Raw genomic sequence first — 25,372 nt, 5'->3', positions numbered from 1 at the left:
GAGGTAGATGGTGCCTTCCATCCCTGCATGAATACACCCCCATATGGCATAATTGGAGTATCCCAGAATTTAGACGGATAGTAGATAGCGGATCATGGTGCGGGAAGGGCATATTTTATATGTCTCACATGCTTACTGGTGGCAAACTGAAATCCTTTCCTGCCCTACAGGCGGAATATGGGCTCCCGAATCACTTTTATTACAGATACCTGCAGCTTCGTCATGCATACCGTGCCCAATTCCCCCTAGATGACCTATCTGTACCCCCCAATCCACTGATGGCAGCAATTAAAAACCCGGACCCCAAAAAATTAATCTCACAGTTTTATGCTATGCTATCACTTCCTTCCATGACTGTAGCTGCCTTTACACTTAAAAATAGGTAGGTGGGGGAGCTGGGGCCTATTACAGAGGACGAATGGAGTGATGCATTGGACACCTGTAAACCACTAGTTTCGCCCAAACTTTCTGACTGGCTGACTCAAATTTTCATAACACACAAAGCGTATCTCACGCCGCTTATGGTCTCCAGGTACAGGCGCACATGTTCCAGCACTTGCCCCATGTGTGCGCGTGCATCTGGCACCTTTTTTCATCTTCTTTGGGAATGCCCTAAAATTCAAGCGTATTGGTCTCAGGTAGTGAGGTTTCTCCACGATACGATGGGTTCCCCCATCACACTTCAGCCGAAGCTGTGTCTTCTGGGTATTTTCCCGGACACAGCTTTGAATAAATACACTAAAATATTTTTGCACGAAACCCTCTTCTCTGCACGGAAAATGATTGCCAGAGTCTGGATGAGACCTGACCCTCCAACGGTTTCCCAATGGCTTGTGGAAATTAATGGTGTCTTGCCTTTTAAGAAACTTATATACATTCATAGGGGATGCCCCTCCAAATATGAGAAGGTCTGGGACAGGTGGCTTAAAAACTCTGCAACATGCGTAGCTTAGTCTGTCTCTAGATGAGTATTGTTTGGTATTATTTGATAGGACAATGAAGAAGAGTTGGGTATGGGGGGGGGGGGGGGGTGGATTTCTGGAGGGGATTGTATGGATCCGGTAATATTTCCAAAATTATGTACTGACTTGAATATCTATGCGGGGCATGTATAAAAATTGTGTATGATGAGTGAACCTGAGACTACCATAAGTTTTGATGTGGACAACATTTGTTTTTTCTGTATGTACCATAACTCTTTTTTCAATAAAAAGAACTCCTGTTTAAAAAAGAAGAGGTAGATGGGCTCCTTAAAGCTATTCATGCTACGCTTGGCTTAGGTGAGGAAAGAAAGGAATTATCACTCCATGACCGCATGTATGCTGGGTTGGATGAGCCTAAGGGCCGAACGTTCCCAGTTCATCTCTGAGGCCATTAGGAAAGAATGGCAGGATCCAGAGAGAAAACCCTTTTTTTTTTCCAAAGCCCACAAGAGGCGTTTTCCTTTCGAGGAGGACCCTGCAGCGGTGTGGAACAAGGTGCCCATGCTGGATGCCGCCGTCTCCCAGGTCTCAAGGTCCACGGACTTGTCTTTCGAAGACATGGGAGTTTTGAAGGATCCGATGGACAAACGCATGGATCTTTTGCTCAAGAGATCATGGCAATCAGTTATGAGCAATTTAAAGCCAGCAATGGCCACAACGTGTGTAGCCAGAAATTTGGAATACTGGGTCAACCAGCTAAAGTCGCATATAGCGGCAGATTCCCCCAAACAGGAAATCTTAGATTCTTTTCCTACCCTGACTGCTGCAGTTGATTATACAGTGCCTTACGAAAGTATTCGGCCCCCTTGAACTTTTCAACCTTTTGCCACATTTCAGGCTTCAAACATAAAGATATAAAATTTTTATTTTTTGTCAAGAATCACCAACAAGTGGGACACAATTGTGAAGTGGAATGAAATCTATTGGATATTTTAAACTTTTTTAGCAAATAAAAAACTGAAAAGTGGTGCGTGCAAAATTATTCGGCCCCTTTACTTTTAGTGCAGCAAACTCACTCCAGAAGTTCAGCGAGGATCTCTGAATGATCCAATGTTGTCCTAAATGACTGATGGTGATAAATAGAATCCACCTGTGTGTAATCAAGTCTCTGTATAAATGCACCTGCTCTGTGATAGTCTCAGGCCGCGTACACACGCGCGGACTGTTTGCCCAACCTTGTTCGTCAAACAGTTTCGGCAAACAGTCCGCTCAAAATTTGCATGAGCGGACTTGCCCACACACGAGCGGACTGTTTCAGCAAACTGTTTGCCAAACAGTTCGCTCAACTTTTGAAATGAACGGACTCGCCCACGTAAGGAGGCAAATCCGCCCATTTCGAGCGCGTGTACAGGTAGGCGGGGCCCGCGAAGGAGACGTCGCGGGCTCCGCCGCCTGGAATGGGCTTAAAGGGGAACCCCAACGCCGAAAAAAATCGGCGTGGGGGTTCCCCCAAAGTCCACACCAGATCCTTGTCCGAGCACGCTACCCAGCCGGCCAGGAAAGGGGGGCGAGCGAGCGCGCCCCCCCTCCTGAGCCGTACCAGGCCGCGTGCCCTCAACATGGGGGGTGCCTTGGGGAAGGGGGGGCCGCGCGGCCCCCCCACCCCAAAGCACCTTGTCCCCATGTTGATGAGGACAAGGGCCTCTTCCCGACAACCCTGGCCGTTGGTTGTCGGGGTCTGCGGGCGGGGGGCTTATCGGAATCCGGGAGCCCCCTTTAAGAAGGGGGCCCCCGGATACCGGCCCCCCACCCTATGTGAATGAGTATGGGGTACAATGTACCCCTACCCATTCACCTGTGAAATAAAGTACAAAAAAAAACACAACACAGGGAAAAAATATTTTATTGCACAGCTCCGGGGGTCTTCCGTCTTCGGGGGTCTTCTCGCCGGACTCCTCCGCTATCTGTGTGTAGCTCTTTTACTAGCGGAGGAGTCCGGCTTTCTTCCTCCCCGCCGCCGGCCTCTTCTCCCGACTTCGGGGGTCTTCTCCCCCTCTTCGGTTCTTCTGCCGGGCCACCGCGCCTTCTTGTAGCTCTTTTGCAGGCGGTGGCCCGGTCTTCTGTCGCCGCTGCCTTCCGTTCTTCTGTCGCCGCCTTCGGTTCTTCTGCCGGGCCACCGCGCCTTCTTGTAGCTCTTTTACAGGCGGTGGCCCGGTCTTCTGTCGCCGCCGCCTTCCGTTCTTGTTCTTCTTCTTGTTCTTCTTCTTCTCCTGGAGATGTTGACTCGACGAGCTCTCCGGCCGGAATGCCAGGGACACGCTCCGCTGCCACTTATATAGTGACAATGGGGCGGTGTCACATGGTATATGTCACATGGGTTGGTCACATGGTGACCCCGCCCCCTTACGATGTCATAGTCCCCATGTGACATGAACCCATGTGACCAACCCATGTGACATATACCATGTGACACCGCCCCATTGTCACTATATAAGTGGCAGCGGAGCGTGTCCCTGGCATTCCGGCCGGAGAGCTCGTCGAGTCAACATCTCCAGGAGAAGAAGAAGAACAAGAAGAAGAACAAGAACGGAAGGCGGCGGCGACGACAGCGGCGACAGAAGACCGGGCCACCGCCTGTAAAAGAGCTACAAGAAGGCGCGGTGGCCCGGCAGAAGAACCGAAGGCGGCGACAGAAGAACGGAAGGCAGCGGCGACAGAAGACCGGGCCACCGCCTGCAAAAGAGCTACAAGAAGGCGCGGTGGCCCGGCAGAAGAACCGAAGAGGGGGAGAAGACCCCCGAAGTCGGGAGAAGAGGCCGGCGGCGGGGAGGAAGAAAGCCGGACTCCTCCGCTAGTAAAAGAGCTACACACAGATAGCGGAGGAGTCCGGCGAGAAGACCCCCGAAGACGGAAGACCCCCGGAGCTGTGCAATAAAATATTTTTTCCCTGTGTTGTGTTTTTTTTTGTACTTTATTTCACAGGTGAATGGGTAGGGGTACATTGTACCCCATACTCATTCACATAGGGTGGGGGGCCGGTATCCGGGGGCCCCCTTCTTAAAGGGGGCTCCCGGATTCCGATAAGCCCCCCGCCCGCAGACCCCGACAACCAACGGCCAGGGTTGTCGGGAAGAGGCCCTTGTCCTCATCAACATGGGGACAAGGTGCTTTGGGGTGGGGGGGCCGCGCGGCCCCCCCTTCCCCAAGGCACCCCCCATGTTGAGGGCACGCGGCCTGGTACGGCTCAGGAGGGGGGGCGAGCGAGCCTGGCCGGCCGGGTAGCGTGCTCGGACAAGGATCTGGTGTGGACTTTGGGGGAACCCCCACGCCGATTTTTTTCGGCGTTGGGGTTCCCCTTTAAGCCCATTCCAGGCGGCGGAGCCCGCGACGTCTCCTTCGCGGGCCCCGCCTACCTGTACACGCGCTCGAAATGGGCGGACTTTCCGAGCGGGAACAGTCCGCTCATTTCGAAAGTACAGCGGACAGGCCCACACACGCGCGGACTGTTCGCTCAAACACAGTTTCAGCGGACAGTTTTTCGGAATTTCCGAAAGACTTTGTCCGTCCAACTGTCCGCTGAAACTGTCCGCTGAAAGCCCACACACGAGCGGACTGTCCGCCCAAACACTGTTCAGCGGACAAGGTTGGGCGAACAGTCCGCCCGTGTGTACGCGGCCTCAGGGTTCTTTTGAAAGCGCAGAGAGCATCATGAAGACCAAGGAACACACCAGGCAGGTCCGTAATACTGTTGTGGAGAAGTTTAAAGCCGGATTTGGATACAAAAAGATTTCCCAAGCTTTAAACATCCCAAGGAGCACTGTGCAAGTGATCATTTTGAAATGGAAGGAGTATCAGACCACTGCAAATCTAGCAAGACCTGGCCGTCCCTCTAAACTTTCAGCTCAGACAAGGAGAAGACTGATCAGAGATGCAGCCAAGAGGCCCATGATCACTCTGGATGAACTGCAGAGAACTACAGCTGAGGTGGGAGAGTCTGTCCATAGGACAACAATCAGTCGTACACTGCACAAATCTGCCCTTTATGGAAGAGTGGCAAGAAGAAAGCCATTTCTCAAAGATATCCATAAAAAGTCTCATCTAAAGTTTGCCACAAGCCACCTGGGAGACACACCAAACATGTGGAAGAAGGTGCTCTGGTCAGATGAAACCAAAATCCAACTTTTTGCCCACAATGCAAAACGATATGTTTGGCGTAAAAGCAACACAGTTCATCACCCTCAACACACCATCCCCACTGTCACACATGGTGGTGGCAGCATCATGGTTTGGGCCTGCTTTTCTTCAGCAGGGACAGGGAAGATGGTTAAAATTGAGGGGAAGATGGATGCAGCCAAATACAGGACCATTCTGGATGAAAACCTGTTGGAGTCTGCAAAAGACCTGAAACTGGAACGGAGATTTATCTTCCAACAAGACAATGATCCCAAACATACAGCAAAATCTACAAAAGAATGGTTCACAAATAAACGTATCCAGGTGTTAGAATGGCCAAGTCAAAGTCCAGACCTGAATCCAATCGAGAATCTGTGGAAAGAGCTGAAAACTGCTGTTCACAAACGCTCTCCATCCAACCTCACTGAGCTCCAGCTGTTTTGCAAGGAAGAATGGGCAAGAATTTCAGTCTCTCGATGTGCAAATCTGATAGAGATACCCCAAGCGACTTGCAGCTGTAATCGCAGCAAAAGGTGGCTCTACAAAGTATTAACGCAAGGGGGCCGAATCATTTTGCACGCCCCACTTTTCATTTTTTTTATTCGTTAAAAAAGTTTCAAAAATCCAATAGATTTCGTTCCACTTCACAATTGTGTCCCACTTGTTGGTGATTCTTCACAAAAAATAAAATTTTTATATCTTTATGTTTGAAGCCTGAAATGTGGCAAAAGGTTGAAAAGTTCAAGGGGGCCGAATACTTTCGCAAGGCACTGTATTTCAGCTGAGGCAATTAAGATGTCAGCCAGGTCAGCAGCTTTAACTAATGCTGTAAGAAGAGCCTTATGGCTTAAAACCTGGCCCGGTGATTCAAAGAGCAAGCTGTGTGGGATTCCCTTTTCGGGTGACCTTCTTTTTGGCCCTGACCTCGATAATATTCTTGACAGGACAGCCGATAAAAAGAGATCCTTCCCAGTCAAAAAGAAAAAGCAGGTACCAAAACGTCTTTTTCAACCTCAAAAAACTCAGGCTCAAGACAGCAAGTTGCAGGGGAGAAGGAAAAATTGGTCCGCCCCGAAACCGAAAGGTAGAGGCGGAATTCTCTTCCGTCCTCCTACACAGGCTGAAAAGTCTCAACGACTCGTTTCTGTGGGTGTGCGGAAGACTACAAGAATTTCTTCCGCGGTGGTCAAAGATAACTTCAAATCAGTTTATTCTGACCACTCTCTCGCAGGGTTACACACTCGAGTTTGCCAAGAACCCCCCAAGAAGGTTCTTGATTACAAACACCCCTCGGGACTCGTTAAGGGCCCTGGCCATGAAGTCCTCTCTCGAGGAACTGATGCAGCAGGGTGTAGTAGTCCAAGTACCGCTACAAGAATAGCAGGAGGGGTTTTATTTGCATGTCTTCCTAGTAAAAAAGCCGACAGGAAAATTTCGGTTGATTCTCAACCTAAAGCCTTTAAACGAGTCCATCAGGTACAGAAGGTTCAAGATGGACTCGATTTTCTCAGTCAGGAATCTTCTGACACCAGGTTGTTTCATGGTGTCAGTGGATTTAAAGGATGCATACCTGCATATCCCGATCTCGCCCCAGTCTCAGAGGTTCCTCAGGCTGGCGGTGAGGTCGGGGGGCGTGGTTCATCATCTCCAGTTCAGAGCCTTACCCTTCGGTCTGTCATCGTCACCCCGAATGTTTACCAAAGTGATGGCAGAAGCTTTAGCTCCGCTGCACCTTCAGGAATTTGCAGTTATTCCTTATTTAGATGATCTGCTATTTTTCGCCCCATCCAGCCAAGAATTGCAGATCAATTTAGGCAAAGCTCGCAACCATTTGGAGGCTCTGGGTGGATTTTGAACCTCAAAAAGTCTTCCCTAAACCCATCCCAGGAGATTCGGTTTTTAGGGTACCTAATCAATTCGGGGGATCAAAGGATCTTCCTTCCCTTAGACAAGAAGGACAGGATTTACGGTGCAGTGTCTTTGCTGCAGACCAGTCAATGCCTGACGGTAAGACAGGTTATGTCAGCTTTGGGGGTTCTAACCTCAACAATGCCGGCGGTCCAGTGGGCAAGGCTGCATTTCAGGTGTCTGCAGGCTTTTCTTCTAAAATCTTGGGATCACATAGTGGCATCAATAGAGACAGAGGTAAGAGTCCCAACCCAGGTGAAAAGGTCTCTATGGTGGTGGAAGAGACAGGATGTCCTATCGGAGGGGTTAGTCTGGGCTTTTCCAGTCGAGAAAAGACTAACAACCGACGCCAGTTCCTGGGGGTGGAGAGCCCACCTAGGAAAGTTTTTCACTCAGGGAACCTGGTCCAAAGAAGAGGCAGTAAGGTCCTCAAACTGGAGGGAGCTCAAGGCTATTGCCTTAGCTCTGGAGTCGTTTGCTCAGGATCTTCAGTCCCAGCATGTTCAGGTCCTAACAGACAATGCCACGGCGGTGGCTTATTTAAACAGGAAGGGGGGTACAAGAAGCAGGTCGCTCCAAGTACTGGCCATGGAGATCCTTCGGTGGGCGGAAAGGCATTTGTTGTCACTATCAGTAGTCCACCCAAAAGGGGATCTAAACAGGGTGGCGGATTTCCTAAGCAGAAACCCTATTCGGGAAGCGGAATGGTCTCTAAACCCGGAGGTTTTCGCAATGATTGCCGGGAAATGGGGGGGCTACCAGAGGTAGACCTGTTCGCCTCAAAGGAGAACGCCAAGGTTCCCCAGTTCTTTTCCCTGAACAGTCGCGATGGGTCGCTGGGGACAGATGCGCTAGCATATCCATGGGAATTCCGTCTTTGCTACGCTTTCCCCCCCATTTCAGTTAATCCCGTTAAGTTTAAGGAAAATTCAGAAGGAAAAGGTGCCAGTCATGGCCTTTTGGCCAAAGAGGGCCTGGTTTTCGACCATTCTAGGACTGACAATCAAGCCTTGTTGGCATCTGCCCCTCAGGCACGATCTGTTGTTACAGGGCCCAGTTAATCATCCAGGAGTGGCCAGCTTGGCACTCGCAGCCTGGTTTCTGAGAGGCAGCTCCTTAGGAGCAAGGGTTTTTCCAGCCGTTTGATCTCAACTCTTTTGTCAAGTAGAAAAAGGGTGACAAGGGTAATTTACTCTAAGTTTTGGAAGCTTTATAAAACGTGGTGTATTTCATCCACCCAGGTCCCAGGGAGCCTTGTCTCCATCTTGGAGTTTTTACAAGATGGAGCAGACAAGGGACTAGCAGTTAGTACTCTGAAGGTGCAGGTGGCGGCACTGACTGTGTTTTTAGAGAGATCTGTGGCCTCAGATCCGCTGGTGATCAGATTCTTTAAAGCTCTCAAGAGGTCTAGACCAGCGCCTCTTAAGGTTTTTCCTCGATGGGATTTGTCGGTAGTCATGCAGTCTCTAACAAAGGGCCCCTTTAAGCCCCTGAATGAGGCGCCCCTTAGGTTTCTCACGTTAAAGACCATTTTTCTGATTGCCATTGTCTCTGCATGCAGGATCAGTGAGCTTAAAGGGATTGTAAAGTAAAATGAAAAAAATAAAATTAAAAAATAACAAACATGTTATACTTACCTCCACTGTGCAGCTCGTTTTGCACAGAGTGGCCCCGAACCTTCTCTTCTGGGGTCCCTCTGCGGCTGTCTCTGCTTCCTCCCGCAGGTACTTCTCACGTTCATGCGAGCTCCCTCGCACGGTGAGAAGCACTTGCGGGCGCGCTCCCGTGATACAGCCGGCGGCTATAGCCGCTCGCTGTATCACACGGCCCCGCCCCCCGGCGCTCCGCGTCATTGGATGTGATTGACAGCAGCGCGAGCCAATGGCTGCGCTGCTTTCAATCCGTGCACTCCAGCCAATCAGCGGCCAGGCTGAGTGGCGAAGAGGATGGCGGGGGCGAGCGTGGGACTTTCGAGGGGTCAGGTAAGTAAAACGGGGGGGGGGGGGGGCTGGGGGCGCCGGCAGTGTGAGATGTTTTTTCACCTTAATGCATAGAATGCATTAAGGTGAAAAAACATTTACCTTTACAACCCCTTTAATGCTCTATCTATTAAAGAACCGTATCTGTCTATTTTTCCTGATAGTCATTCTAAGCCCTGTACACACGGTCGGAGATTCTGACAACCAAATCCGTCGGATTTTGTCCGAAACTGTTGTATACACACGGTCGGACAAAGTTGTCGGAAAATCCAATCGTTCAGAACGTGATGACGTTATTTCGTTACGACGGGACTACGTTCAGGCTAGTAGCCAATAGCTTTGATGTAGGAATTTGATCTGAGCATGCGTGGCACTTTGTCCGATCGGAATTCTCTACACATGATCGGAGTATGTCCGATCGGAGCATTTTGTCGGAAAATATTTCCGGCAAGTTGGAAAATTTGGTCCGACGGATATTCCGACGGAAACAGTCCGATGCAGAACACACACAGTCGGAATATCCGACAAAACGCTCCGATCGGACACATTCCGTCGGAATCTCTGACCGTGTGTACAAGGGCTTAGAACAGATGCAAAATTCTTACCGAAGGTAGCTTCAGTACAGAACCGTACTCAGGACATAGTACTTCCAACCTTCTGCGTTAACCCAAAAGGAGAGAAGGAGACCCTTTTCCACATGTTGGACGTCGGGAGGACTCTGTTGTGTTACTTAGAAAGGACGAAGCCTTTCAGGCGTTCAGATTCACTGTTTGTACTTTTTTTCAGGAAATAAAAAGGGTCTCCAGGCTTCTAAAGTTTCTTTAGCTAGATGGCTGAAATTATCTATCTCGGAGGCGTATTCCCAAGCAGGGTTATCCCCTCCGGCAGGGATTTGTGCACACTCAACCAGGGCTCTGGCGTCTACATGGGCAGAGAGATCTGGTGCCACCCCCGAGTTTTCACACATTTGTGAAGCATTATAGGCTGGACCTCGCATCTGCCAGCGATCAAGCGTTTTGCAGAAAGGTCCTGCAAGCTGTTGTCCCGCCCTAAGGGGTAAGTCTCTGTTATCCTCTCAGGTGCTGTCCTGAAAGACGCCTTGGGAAAAACCAAGTTAGACTTACCGGTAACTTGTTTTCCAGAAGTCTTTCAGGACAGCAAACATCCCGCCCTATTGTATTTTATTATTCTACGCTGTGACTAACGTATATTTTTATGTGTTCCAGTCGGGGCCGGAGGTTCTCTTCTACAACTGAGGTGTGGTAGGGAGGTGCCTCCCTTTAAAGTTTGGAGGAAGAAGGTGTTTCCTAACGAGGAGGGAGGAGTCACTATCTCTCAGGTGCTGTCCTGAAAGACTTCTGGAAAACAAGTTTCCGGTAAGTCTAAATTGGTTTTTTCCCACATTCTCTGTCATCCCGAGAGATGGTTGTGTCTGAAAAATCCCAGAAATACCTAAATAGACCGGCCCGTCTGCCACCAACAACCATGCCACGTTCAAAGTCACCGAGATTCCCTTTCTTCCCCCCCCATTCTGATGATCGGTTTTAATTTCAGCAAGTCGTCTTCCCGTCTAAATGCCTAAGGCCGCGTACACACGGGCGGACTGTTCGCCCAACTTTGTCCGTCAAACAGTTTCGGCAAACAGTCCGCTCAAAATTAGCATGGACGGACATGGCCACACACGACGAACGAACAGTTTGCTGAAACCGTGCGCGATGACGTGAACGGCACGTACGACGGGACTAGAAATACGACGTCCTATACACTGCATTATAACTTTCGGCGTGAAAATCCTTTCTGAGCATGCGCGCAACTTTGTTTGACGAACAAGCCTACACACGAGCGGACTGTTCGCTGAAACAAGGTTTCAGCGGACAGTTTTACGGAATTTCCGAAAAACCTTGTTCGTCAAACTGTCCGCTGAAACTGTCCGCTGAAAGCCCACACACGAGCGGACTGTCCGCCCAAACACTGTTCAGCGGACAAAGTTGGGCGAACAGTCCGCCCGTGTGTACGCGGCCTTAATGTATTGAGTTGCTGCCATGTGATTGGCCAATTAGCAATTTGTGTTACCGAGCAACTGAACAGGTGTACCTAATAAACGGTGAGTGTATATACGTTCTGCTCTACACAATTATTGGCTCATAGTTGTCAGGTCACCTTGAGGCGAGGTGACAGATGCACACCGTAGGGATCAGGAGTGCACCGCAAGGTTGTGGACCCTACGGCTGACTGCTGCAGACGGGAGACAGATCCCACTGGGGTTATAGCGTGAGATTCCCTGGGGCGCGGAGTCTAAGAGCTAGCAGGTGTCCACCAGCGCCTCTAGTGGTGAGGATGGACTTGGCTGCAACTGGCTCCAGGTCGCGACCCCCAGGGTCCCCCAGCTCACACCCACAGTAGGCAACAGGAGGATAGGGATAGTGAGGGACAAAGCCAAGGTCGGGGCCACAAGCAGACAGGAATAGTCAGGGACACGCCAAAAGGTCAGGATCACAGGCAAACAGGGATAGTCAAGGACACGCCAAAGTCGGTAACGGAAAACAACAGAAGAGCACACGGCAGGTAACAGAAGGCTAAACACACAAAGGTTGATCAGCAGGGTTGGCTAGCAGTGCGCAGGTTAATATAGAGTTCTCTGATAGGAGCTAGGGTGGAGTCATGCCAGAGGATGGATTACAAAAGCAGTCAGGTGAGGATCGGCTGGTCTCTAGAGATGAACACATGGAAACCGGTAAGCAGACCAACTCTATTGCATAACCATGACAATAGTCCTCCTGAGGAAGCGATGAATGTCTTGAAACATGTAGAGGAGTTCCCGCAACCATCTTTCCCATCACCTGATATTTGGTATCCATATCTTTGGGTGGTATTAATTCTAAGGAAAATGGCGCGGCCAACTTTGAGCCTGATACTGTAGTTGTCATCTTTGATGTATTTTTTTTCTGTTTTTTTTTTGTATTTTTCTTTTAATGGGTAGTTTGTAATAAAATTAGCTTGTTAACCACTTGACCCCTCCCTTCCCCCCGGCTCTTTCTGTTTTGTTCACATGTAACAATCAGTACTTTTTGCTTGAAAATTCTGAGCTTCGGCTGTATTATTGCCAGTGCACCCCTGATGTCCAATCTCATTTCTCGGGGTCCTATAACACCAGGACAGTACAAATACCCCCCAAATCACCCCTTTTTGGAAAGTAGACAGTCCAAGGTATTTAGTAAGAGCCATGGCGAGTTTTTTTGAAGTTGTAATTTTTTCTAATTGCCAGCTCCTTTCTCTTTCCACAGTTACTCACCTGTTGATGATCCTGCTCCTCAGTCCTGCCCACTTAAGCCGCCCAGCCCAGATCATCTCTGCCTTCGCCTTGGTCAACGTCACAGAGACTATCTCCTGCGTTCCTGTTTAAAGACTGGCTTTGCTGACATCCCTTCTGGCTCCAGATCCTGCTTGCTGTTCCACTACATTGATCCCTGACTTCTGGCTTGGCTGACTATCCGTTCCGGTTACTGAACTTTTGGCTATGTTTTTGACTAGGTTTGTTCTTTTTTTGTTTTACTATTAAACAAGTGTGATTTAACTGTACTTCTGTCTCAGTCTGATTTCATGGTTTCTGACACTCCCTCGGACACACTTAACCCCTTGATCGCCCCATAGTGTTAACCCTTTCCCTGGCATCCATTCATGTTGGTTTATATTAATGCCTCATTATAGAGGCGTTATCATCCAATGTATACCTACTTTGTACCCTCTCGCTTTCCCATCAGGGCCTTTTTAGGCTCGATTCACATCTATGCATGTTGCTTTTGAGCGTTTTTTGCGGTGCTTGTCGCGTTTTTGGACACGCGTTTTTGCCGCATTTTGCGTATTTTTTTTTTTTTACTTTTACACTGTGGTTGCTTAGCAACCAGCTATATACAATGGGAAAAAAAACACAAATCATGGCAAAATTGCGGTTAAAAACGCGGTACATGCGTTTTTGATGCAGGTCCATTGACTTCTATTACATGCAAAACGCTGCATTTTGCATGAAAAAAAAGTCCCCGACCTTTTCCAAAAACGCAGAGAATGCACAAAAATGCATTGATGTGAACATGTTCCATAGGAACCCATGTTAAAAAATTTCCCTACATTTCTGCAAAAAAATGCACCAAAAAACGCGTTAGTGTGAATCAAGCCTTAGACAAGCTCCAGGAGAGGAGCGTTTGATTCATCAGATACACCTCTAATTTGAGGTCATCACATAACCCTCAATTGAATATTCAGTGAACATCTCCAGTTATTCTCATCTATCCCACCCTAGGTATATATGGAAATAAAGATAAATCTGCAGTATATATTGCTGCATTCTTGGTATACTTTTACAGTGCCTTGCGAAAGTATTCGGCCCCCTTGAACTTTTCAACCTTTTGCCACATTTCAGGCTTCAAACATAAAGATATAAAATTTTTATTTTTTGTGAAGAATCACCAACAAGTGGGACACAATTGTGAAGTGGAACGAAATCTATTGGATTTTTGAAACTTTTTTAACTAATAAAAAATGAAAAGTGGGGCGTGCAAAATGATTGGGCCCCCTTGCGTTAATACTTTGTAGAGCCGCCTTTTGCTGCGATTACAGCTGCAAGTCGCTTGGGGTGTCTCTATCAGTTTTGCACATCGAGAGACTGAAATTCTTGCCCATTCTTCCTTGCAAAACAGCTGGAGCTCAGTGAGGTTGGATGGAGAGCGTTTGTGAACAGCAGTTTTCAGCTCTTTCCACAGATTCTCGATTGGATTCAGGTCTGGACTTTGACTTGGCCATTCTAACACCTGGATACGTTTATTTGTGAACCATTCCTTTGTAGATTTTGCTGTATGTTTGGGATCATTGTCTTGTTGGAAGATAAATCTCCGTCCCAGTTTCAGGTCTTTTGCAGACTCCAACAGGTTTTCATCCAGAATGGTCCTGTATTTGGCTGCATCCATCTTCCCCTCAATTTTAACCATCTTCCCTGTCCCTGCTGAAGAAAAGCAGGCCCAAACCATGATGCTGCCACCACCATGTGTGACAGTGGGGATGGTGTGTTGAGGGTGATGAGCTGTGTTGCTTTTACGCCAAACATATCGTTTTGCATTGTGGGCAAAAAGTTTGATTTTGGTTTCATGTGACCAGAGCACCTTCTTCCACATGTTTGGTGTGTCTTCCAGGTGGCTTGTGGCAAACTTTAGACGAGACTTTTTATGGATATCTTTGAGAAATGGCTTTCTTCTTGCCACTCTTCCATAAAGGGCAGATTTGTGCAGTGTACGACTGATTGTTGTCCTATGGACAGACTCTCCCACCTCAGCTGTAGTTCTCTGCAGTTCATCCAGAGTGATCATGGGCCTCTTGGCTGCATCTCTGATCAGTCTTCTCCTTGTCTGAGCTGAAAGTTTAGAGGGACGGCCAGGTCTTGGTAGATTTGCAGTGGTCTGATACTCCTTCCATTTCAAAATGATCGCTTGCACAGTGCTCCTTGGGATGTTTAAAGCTTGGGAAATCTTTTTGTATCCAAATCCGGCTTTAAACTTCTCCACAACAGTATTACGGACCTGCCTGGTGTGTTCCTTGGTCTTCATGATGCTCTCTGCGCTTTCAACAGAACCCTGAGACTATCACAGAGCAGGTGCATTTATACAGAGACTTGATTACACACAGGTGGATTCTATTTATCACCATCAGTCATTTAGGACAACATTGGATCATTCAGAGATCCTCGCTGAACTTCTGGAGGGAGTTTGCTGCACTGAAAGTAAAGGGGCCGAATAATTTTGCACACACCACTTTTCAGTTTTTTATTTGCTAAAAAAAGTTTAAATTATCCAATAGATTTCGTTCCACTTCACAATTATGTCCCACTTGTTGGTGATTCTTCACAAAAAATTAAAATTTTATATCTTTATGTTTGAAGCCTGAAATGTGGCAAAAGGTTGAAAAGTTCAAGGGGGCCGAATACTTTCACAAGGCACTGTATATAGGTGGATATAGCGGTGTATACTGCGCTCAGGGCACGCAGACAACACCCACAAACTCCTGCAGATTGCTAAAAGCTCAATTACAGAAGAGCAAGAACGCTAAATCGGCCGATAACGATCGGTGTGTACTGTGTTGAAGGTACACAGAGAACACCCACTAACTCCTACAGACACCAACACACTACACAAGGCCTTATATAGTGTGGGGCGTGTACTACACAGCCTGAGCTATGATTGGCCACAGGCATCCTGCCTGTGGCCAATCATGGCTCTCCTCGCTGCCGGCGCTGTGATTGGCCAAGCATACGGGGTCACAGTGCATGCTTGGCCAATCATGAGCCAGCAATGCACTGTGATGGCGCAGTGCATTGTGGGCCGTGAGCGCCACACGAATTTGGAGCGAACGGCCCATAATGTTCGGTATTCGCCGAACGTGCAAACAGCCAATGTTCGTGTCATGAAGCTCATCCCTAGTCAGGATTAGGAAATGTACAATGTAGTGAAGGGATCATGGATATGTGCTGCGCATGTGCAACATAGATTACACAGTGCAGGGGTCAGACAAATCTATAAAATGCAGATGTCGGCATTATGTAATGTACCACACAGCTTACATAGTGTATATATAGTGCAGGGGTCAGTATTATGTAATGTACCACATTGCTTACACACTTTAGGGTTCAGGAGAATGCAATGTATAACATAGTGGAAGGGTCAGGAGTATGAAATGTACAACATCGCTTACACAGTTAAGTGGTCAGGAGAATGTAATGTATAACATAGCGGAGGGGATCTGGTGTACGAAATGTACAACAGTGTATAGTGCAGGGGTTAGGCATATGAAATGTGCAATATTGTGTAGGGGGCAGGAGAATGTAATATATAACATAGCGGAGGAGTCAGGAGTATGTAAGGTACAACATCACCTACACAGCTCAGGCATCTCAAGAGAATGTACATAATGCATTTTAAAGTGGAGGAGTCAGGAGTATGTAATGTACAAGATGTCAGGAAAATCTATAACATAGTGTAGGGGACAGCATTATGTAATGTACCACACAGCTTACATAGTTGACAATATGTAATGTACGTTGTACAACACAGTTAACGGAATGTATATAGTGCAGGGGTCAGGAGTATGTAAAACAGAGCCCCTTAAATTAAAGTAGTAGTGGTAAGAAGAATCTCCCCGGTGTCAGTCTGGCGGGGGGGGGTCTCTATCATTGGTGAGGCGTTAATAATCTCGGTAATCCCAACCAGACACGTAACAGGCAATGCAGTGTGATTAAATAAAGTTTTATTGTAACCTAATACAAAGTGCAATAGGGGATACAGAATACAATGGCAGGCCTCGGGCAGTGCTACATATTCCCGGGGGGGGTCTAACATTTTAGACTTCTGCTAACAGTTGATTGGTCCTTGTTGAAGGCAGAGTGGTGCATGCGCGGTTCATGATTTTCCATGTACAGGAGCTTTGTTTGCCCATTCAGGGTGAAGTGACAGGTTCTCTTTGGAGGGTGACCCCCACCTACTGATCCCTACCTTCCCCTGCCACCCTGCTTGCCCCCATAGGAATGAGTGTGATCACGGTGTAAGCTCGGGGTCAGAGCTTGCACAGATGTATTGCCTTGCTCCCCTCCCCCATGTTACGGTGGTTGGGCTCAATAGTTGGCCATTCAGGCCCGAGCAGAGCATTCCGGGGGCAGAGAGAGAATAAAATGCTTTTCAAGTTTATATTTAATAAGTCTAAAGAGACAAATTAAGGAGACAAGTAAGAGAAAATAATTGTCAGCGTTCATATATTATATTCAAAGTCGCATGACGAGTCGCTCCCCATTCTTTTCTATGGCACCTGTTCAAATTGGTGCGGCTTGAAGTCGCAGCGACTTTGAAAAGGTGTCTGCAGTACTTTGGTACGACTTTTGATGCAACTTTGATCCGTAGAATGTAAAGTCGGCTCAAAATCGCACCAAAAAGTCGCACTAATGTGAATAGAGCCTGACAGCCAGGCAAAGGGCTTTGCGGAAAAAAAAAAGGTGATCCGAGAGGCTCTAGAGGAGCCCAACTACTTTTATGGGGCTCTCAAAGTGAGCGCCCCTCCCCCACACTGGTGGCACTGGATCCTGGGAGTAAAGGGGAAGGTCAGATGATCCCCCATTCCTGGAAGTACCGAGGCCTCCAGCAGATGTATGGAGCTGTGGGAGAATGCAGGAAGGGTGAATATCATTGATTTGGAATGGGGACTCCCTATCAAGAGAACCCGTCACTTTACCCCATTCTCTATAAACGGGTAACTTGCTATGCTTTGCTCCGGTCACTTGGTGAAGGTGATGAGGTACTCGGGGTAGGCCTGGACATCATTGAATATGGCGAACACGGTGGGATTCGCAGTGTCATCGGCCACGCTGTCATACAGGTCGGTGGGGTTTGCGTTATCTTTGGATGGAGGGACAATTATATCTGGATCTCCCTTGCAGAAGATGCCGGTGAGGACCCGGGCCAGGTACATGTGTTTGTAGCCGCTGGATTGGTCAGGTACGGAGTATTTGTCATCTGAGGAATAAATTGCTTCAACAGCGAAGTACGTTCCCTTTCCGATCCTTGCATCTGTAAAAGAAATAATCGTTACATCTGGTGAGTGTGTTATCTGTGAACATCAGAAATTCCCTCGCTTCCTATACCTATCCTTTACACTTCCCTCGACTTAAACACACATTAAAGCTCCTTCCGCTTCAACATGCTTGTTTATGTGTTTTTGATGCTTCTGTGATACCTTTTTGAAGCTTTAATGAAGCTGGACAAATGCCCCCTGTGTGTGTGTGTGTTGATTTTCTGTTTGTTTTTAAGGGGCTCAGTACCCTCAAACTCAGTAATACCCCCCAGCTCATTATTACCCCCATTCAGTATACCACCTCCCAGCAGATCCCCAGATCATTAGTACCTTTGTTCAACAGATCCCTAGCTCAGTAGTATCTCCAGCACTTCTCATCTCCCACTCAGTAGTATCCCCCAGCTCTTCTGATCCTTTGCTTTGCTGATCCTCCTCTCTCTCTCCGGTCCCCGCTCACCTCCCGCTCTATTGCTCCCATGCTGCTCACCACATGTGACATCTGATCGTTTCTTCTACTCTAGTCATCCAGCTCTGCTGATCCTCTGCCGCTCAGTCCTCTCTCTCTCCAGACCCCGCTCACCTCCCGCTCTATTGCTCCCATGCTGCTCACCACATGTGACATCTGATCGTTTCTTCTACTCTAGTCATCCAGCTCTGCTGATCCTCTGCCGCTCAGTCCTCTCTCTCTCCAGACCCCGCTCACCTCCCGCTCTATTGCTCCCATGCTGTTCACCAAGTGTGACATCTGATCGTTTCTTCTACTCTAGTCATCCAGCTCTGCTGATCCTCTGCCGCTCACTCCTCTCTCTCTCCGGGCCCCGCTCACCTCCCGCTCTATTGCTCCCATGCTGCTCACCACGTGTGAAATCTGATCGTTTCTTCTACTCTAGTCATCCAGCTCTGCTGATCCTCTGCCGCTCAGTCCTCTCTCTCTCCGGTCCCCGCTCACCTCCCGCTCTATTGCTCCCATGCTGCTCACCACGTGTGAAATCTGATCGTTTCTTCTACTCTAGTCAGCCAGCTCTGCTGATCCTCTGCCGCTCACTCCTCTCTCTCTCCAGACCCCGCTCACCTCCCGCTCTATTGCTCCCATGCTGCTCACCAAGTGTGACATCTGATCGTTTCTTCTACTCTAGTCATCCAGCTCTGCTGATCCTCTGCCGCTCACTCCTCTCTCTCTCCGGTCCCCGCTCACCTCCCGCTCTATTGCTCCCATGCTGCTCACCACGTGTGAAATCTGATCGTTTCTTCTACTCTAGTCATCCAGCTCTGCTGATCCTCTGCCGCTCACTCCTCTCTCTCTCCGGGCCCCGCTCACCTCCCGCTCTATTGCTCCCATGCTGCTCACCCCGTGTGACATCTAATCGTTTCTTCTACTCTAGTCATCCAGCTCTGCTGATCCTCTGCCGCTCACTCCTCTCTCGCTCCGGTCCCCGCTCACCTCCCGCTCTATTGCTCCCATGCTGCTCACCACGTGTGAAATCTGATCGTTTCTTCTACTCTAGTCATCTAGCTCTGCTGATCCTCTGCCGCTCCCTCCTCTCTTCCTCCAGACCCCGCTCACCTCCCGCTCTATTGCTCCTATGCTGCTCACCACGTGTGACAACTGATCATTTCTTCTACTCTAGTCATCCATTCTGCTGATCCTCTGCCGCTCAGTCCTCTCTCTCTCCAGACCCCGCTCACCTCCCGCTCTATTGCTCCCATGCTGCTCACCACGCGAGACATCTACTAGTTTCTTCTACTCTGGTCCCCCAGCTCAATGTTGGGCCATCCATTGTTGGGTTCCTTTGTCTCTCCTCTGTACAGGTCTTTGCATTCCTCACTTCCCCACATTTACTTCCAGTGCCTGGTCTGTTACACCATGCAGTGTGTACTCCAGTAGGAGCTCCAGAGGGATTGTGTTGCTCATCCTTACCTCATCGCAGTTCACCATTCTGGTCTCCTCTTCAAGCAGTGAGGCGATGCTGTACATTTTCTGAATCAGGTGCAACGTGGTGCAAAGAGACCAGCTTCCCAGAGCCTGTCCTTATTCCATACTCTCATTGATACTCCAGGGTGGGGCTAGGGCAGAGTTTCTGCAAAATCTTAAGGCCCCCCAAGTCTAAAGTTGGGTCCCTTTGTCGCCTCAGAAGCCCCTCTTTCACACCAGAGACCCCCATTCACAAGGCGGTCCACAAGATTTAGGAGTGTTCCTCCACCCCAAACTTGCTCATCCATGTCTTTATGGACCTTGCTTTGTGCACTAGTGGGCAGTCATGTTGGAACAAGAAGGGGCCGTCCCCAAACTGTTCCCACAAAGGTAGGAGAATGAAATTGTCCAAATTGTCTTGGTATGCTGACACCTTAAGAGTTCTGTTCACTGGAACTAAGGGGCCAAGCCCAACCCCCGAAAAACAGCCCCACACCATAACCCCCCCTCCACCAAATAATTTGGACCAGTGCACAAAGCAAGGTCCATAAAGACAAGGATGAGTGGGTTTGGGGTGGAGGAACTTGACTGGCCTGCACAGAGTCCTGACCTCAACCCAATAGAACACATTTGGAATGAATTAGAGCAGAGACTGCGAGCCAGGCCTACTCATCCACATCAGTGTCTGACCTCACAAATGTGCTTCTGGAAGAATGGTCAAACATTCCCATAGACACCCTCCTAAACCTTGTGAACGGCCTTCTCAGAAGAGTTGAAGCTGTTATAGCTGCAAAGGACGGAGCCAACTCAATATTGAACCCTACGGACTAAGACTGGGGCGCCATTAAAGTTCATGTGCGTGTAAAGGCAGGCATCCCAATACTTTTGGCAGGCAATATAGTGTATATGACTCTCCAATTATAGAGAAGTCATATAATGCACGGTATAGTTGTGGTCTCTGTTACACGGGGCTTCAGGCTTCCATCCACTAGATTGGCACCCGGGAGGGACCATCTCTCTTTAAGCAATTCTCTCCAGTCATCTCTCAATGCACATGGGCATCCTAGATAAAGAGAAGAGATCAAGCGCTCCGAATAGTATAAATCCCGATAAATCAACCTGTGTTCATTAGGGGCACTGGGTAACTGAGAACCCCAGTCTGATCTGCACTAATCAGACTCACTGTACAATCACACTATATATTGTATATTGTCTCATATACTGTTGTAGACCCTTTACTAGATTGTTTGAGGTGTGGCTGTATCCCATTGTTCTATTCTTTGTGTCTGCCTTGGGAGCAACCTATTATGGGATCTATATGTCTATGTGGATTAGCTGTGAGGAGGGAGGGGGGAATTCCTCCAACAGCTCTCCCTGCTCATAGGACGGTCTACTGAAGAGAAGTTTGAATACACCCATGTCATGCTACTGGTGGAGGTAAAGTCTACCCCACGCTGTGTCATTATGCAAAGGAGGGGGGATTGTCCTCTGAGTGTATATCTCTGTGTTCCTTTATTCAAATAAACAGTTCATGTTCCAGCTTTGCAGCCAAACGAGTCCTGCCTAGTTCTTGGTTGTAATATGTGGCTATGATATCTAATATCAGACTGGAGGAAGCGGTATATGACAGAAGCACTCAAGCAGAGTGTGGGACAAGTTCCGTTACACTCAACCCCCTACTTTCACATCAAAGTCCTCAGCCAACCCATTTGCACCATGGAAACGCATGGCATTGTGCAAGAATATGGGATGCAGCGCAAAACCACATCCCTAAAGAGCCAAGAAATTCACCCCAGGGTGTCATGGCACCCTGGTTGAGAAACGCTGGGTTAAGGGGACTTGTGTAAAGGTTCAAATCTATGATTGTCCCTTCTCTGTGCAGGCCACAAAGCAGTTGCATTTAGCATCGGTCATATGACTGCTATGAAATGTTTCACTTCTTCCTGCAGTCGGAGGTTTGGATCAGCCGAAAACCCAATTTAGTTCCCTGAACAGCTGAAACTCACACCGAACCGACAACTCGTCTGTAGGGGTGAAATGCTGCAATCAAATGGCAACTTTGTATTCGTCACTCACAAATTCACGTTCATTGAATAGTTCATTGACTCTATAAAGTAGCATCGTTTACCGTTCTTTCCGCCATAGCTCCTGTTGAATCCGTTCTTATTCACATTGTCGATCGCTTTGGCGTCTGTCCCATGGAAAAGCAATCTCTCGCCTTCCATCTTGTTCTTATCCTCAATACTGCTCTTCTTAATCTCGTAGTTCAACCAGAGGTGTTTGTTTTGTATTCTCTCAATCTGTGAAAAAAGAAATATACCGGCCACATCATTCATAGAGGATATTCTGTGAATACCCCCGCCGGGTGCTGTTCACATTATGTAATGGGACCAATGGGTCTGACATGTTACTTTATGCAGCCATTCTTAGCCCTTGTACACACACGGTCGGAGAATCCGTCGGAATGTGTCCTATCGGACCGTGTCGTCAGATAATCCGACTGTGTGTGGTCTGCATCGGACTGATTCTGGCCGAATCTCCGTCCGACCCAATTTTCCAACATGTTGGAAATATTTCCCGACCAACTGGGCCGGTCGGACCTAATCCGATCATGTGTAGAGAATTTTGATCGGACCAAGTGCCACGCATGCTCAGATCAAATTCCTACATCAAAGCTATTGGCTACTAGCCTGAATGTAGTCCCATCGTAACAAAATTACGTCATCACGTTATGAAAGATCGGATTTTTCGCTAACTTTGTCCGACCGTGTGTATGCAACAGTTTCGGACAAGATCCAACAGGCAAAATCCGACGGGCAAAATCCGATGGATTTGGTTGTGGAAATCTCCGACCGTGTGTACAGGGGCTTACACTTGCTGTACACAGACAATCACTGAATCTTAAAGTGTTTCTAAAATAAAATGTATTATATTGGAGCTTCCCCATACTTAGATGCGATGGCTGCATTCGTTTTCTAGTTTTTTAGACTTTTTTTTTTCCTTTTAATTTCACCTGGTGATCCTGTACACACTTCCTGTCCTAGGGTGATAACACTCACTCCACTGTGATTGAGTGTGCCATGGGCTGGCCATGACCCGTTTGGCTAAACGAATTTGGCTTATCTGAAGGGACCTGTTCCAGGCGATCCACTTTTAATGGAGTTTTATGGAGTTCTTGTTGGCTTGTCTCTTGTCTCATTTCCCATATGAGTCCTCTGTCAGTTAACACAAAGAGGACTCTTGCTCAAGTGTTGGGCTGGAAAATGGCAAGCAAAAAGCCTCCGCTTTGCATGCTGTTGGATTGACAGCCTTTCTTCGGAGCTACCCTGGACACCCTTATTGAGGATGTCATGGGGGAGAGAGTACAGGAAGGTTCATCCATCCTCAGAGGCCAAGAGTTACTAAGTCTAAGCCTGACACTCAGTTCACCTTCAAATCCTGGACTTCCAGGTCTCCAAGCCCTCGAATAGGTCTTCTTCAAAATGCAAGGCGCCCCTATTTTCCAAAATTTGGGGAGATCAGTTAGCCTTTGAGGACTTTTGGACAACCAGCATCTTGGATTCTTAGTAAAGAAAGGTCGTTTCCAGAAGCTATGAGCTAGAAATCTGTTCTCAGCCTCCTCCTTGGCTTATGTCTTCAAACCTGTCTGTGTCACCACATAGATTAGCAGATCTACAAAGGGTTCTACTCCAACCTGCTACAAGTTCCCAAACCAAAAGGGGCATGAGGCCCATCTTCGATCTCAAGGTTCCAAATGTCTTCAATCAGGCCCAGAAATTCCATATGGTCTGTCATAGCCTCTCTACATCAGGCCGCGTACAAACGCGGGGACTGTTCGCTCAACTTTGTCCGCTGAACAGTGTTTCGGCGGACAGTCCGCTCGTGTGTGGGGCTTTCAGCGGACAGTTTCAGCGGACAGTCTGACGAACAAAGTTTTTCGGAAATTCCGAAAAACTGTCCGCTGAAACTTGGTTTGAGCGGACAGTCCCCTCGTGTGTAGGCTTGTTCGTCAAACTAAGTCTCGCGCATGCTCAGAAAGAATTTACACGCCGAAGGTTGCATTGCAGTGTATAGGACGTCGTTTTCTAGTCCCGTCGTACGTGCCGTTCACATCATCGCGCACGGTTTCAGCGGACTGTTCGTTCGTCGTGTGTGGGCAAGTCCGTCCATGCTAATTTTGAGCGGACTGTCCGCTGAAACTGTTTGACGGACAAAGTTGAGCGAACAGTCCCCGCGTGTGTACGCGGCCTCAGGGAGACTTTCTGCTCCATGTGGACATCAGAGATGTGTGATTGCATATCCCCATTTTATTCAGCACATCAGTGGTTCCTTCGTTTTGCTGTGGGTCCCAGCACTTGCAGTTTGAGGCACTGCCATTCGGGCCTATCTTCCACACCCTGTGTTCCCCAAATCCCTGTGCTCACCTTGATGCACTCCTAGGTTATCCCCATTGTAGGTTCTCTGGACAACCTCCTGTTAGTCTTATTCTAGACACAGCTCAAGCCAGAGTAATTCTTCCCCAGACTTGGACCAGTAGCGTTGTTAGGTGGGGGCGGGAGGTGTGGGCCAAACCCTGGTGTCACCAGGGAGAGGGGTGACACCCGTGGATTGTAGCACCGCTAACACGGCCTGCTGCCCTGATGACCTGCACCTCACTGTGTCCCCAGTGGCGCGGACTGGACTGAAGCCGCCTCCTCCTCCTCTCTGTTTACATCCAGTGAGGAGGAGGAGCCCGAGCGACACACACCGCTGCGTGTGTACGTCCGCGACCGCACTGTTCTGAGGTCTGTACTGTACAGTGGATTTTCCTTTAGTAAATAACCCCCTGGGTGTCATTCAGTCTGAAGATGGACCAGCACTGGAACATGGAGAGCACATAGGGCAGCACTGGGGCATAAAGTACTGCTTGGCAATTTTTTTTCTGCTTACTACAAAAATATGTTCCGGTAATTCTTAAAAAACAAATGATCAAATAAAGCCCCATATTTTAAAAAAAAGTAAGCTGTTAACATAATTTTGGTATGAGCTGTGGACAAATTTAAGGAAAAGGAGGGGGATTGGGGGTCTTATAATTGTAGCGCTACCCCCGCAAGGGCCAATGGTTTGTGCCCTAGGGTGTAGAAACAGCCAACCAAACAACAACTTCCATTCCTCTGGCTAAAATAAAACAGTATGGGGGTTGCTTTTTTCAAAGTTTATTGAAAGTTAACTTGGTGGAGTTAAGGGAGCTGTGGGGTACTCCAAAACCCCAACAGGAAATGTAAGGACAGTGGACAGCACTGGAGCACTGGTAGCAATGTCCTAGACCAGGCAAGTCTTCTACTCGGTGCAGCATGGGTTAACAAGAACAACAGTTACTTTTTCCTTAGTCCGTACTCACAGTGTCCCCAAAGGTTGGAATGTCTCGATCAGACTCCAGCAGGCAGGACTCCTCTGTGAAGCTCCCAGGGCAGATCTCCAGTGGCACCATTCCTTAGTCCCTAACAGGATCGTGACCCCCCCCCCCCCACCCCAGCTGAGCACAGCTGAGATTTGGATGAACAGGCTGGGACCTCAGCAGGACAGCCAAGAAGGTCAGACAGCCCTCTTGGCTGGGAACCTCTCCTCCTTGGAAAAGACCCCGCTCTCTGGTGCTCCAGACTTTTATGCATCCTCCAATTGTTATCTGGGCTAACCCCCCAGGGATTGGCTGGAGCTGCATAAATATTCAGGCTGCCCTTCAGGCTCTCCCACCCACTATGTTCTGAAAATCTCCAGAAATCAGGGGGAAGCAGTCAAACTTGCATCCTGTAGAACCCAGAGCAGCCCAAAGCAATGACATGACGCACTGCTGATTACTGGAGAGCAAATCAATTAAATGTGCCTAACCAAACCTA

The 25,372-nt window shown here is 48.4% G+C and overlaps 1 protein-coding gene across 1 annotated transcript in view; it reads right to left on the bottom strand.

Annotated features, from left to right (window-relative positions):
- Positions 1 to 16,253: 16,253 nt before the first annotated feature.
- Positions 16,254 to 25,372, bottom strand: part of LOC143925760 (protein mono-ADP-ribosyltransferase PARP14-like) — a 50,407-nt gene continuing 41,288 nt past the window's right edge. The window contains exons 13-14 of the mRNA XM_077450207.1: positions 21,625 to 21,796; positions 16,254 to 17,580 (exon numbers count right to left, since the gene is read on the bottom strand). Of these exons, the coding sequence (XP_077306333.1) occupies positions 17,288 to 17,580; positions 21,625 to 21,796 (465 nt within the window). The 3' untranslated portion in view covers positions 16,254 to 17,287. The remainder of the gene's footprint in view (positions 17,581 to 21,624; positions 21,797 to 25,372) is intronic.

Source organism: Lithobates pipiens, unplaced genomic scaffold, assembly GCF_037356315.1.
Source record: "Lithobates pipiens isolate NorthernLeopardFrog02 unplaced genomic scaffold, aLitPip1_a1.2 Scaffold_22, whole genome shotgun sequence".
Classification (NCBI taxonomy): domain Eukaryota; kingdom Metazoa; phylum Chordata; class Amphibia; order Anura; family Ranidae; genus Lithobates; species Lithobates pipiens.
This window is presented reverse-complemented; position numbering and strand designations above follow the sequence as displayed.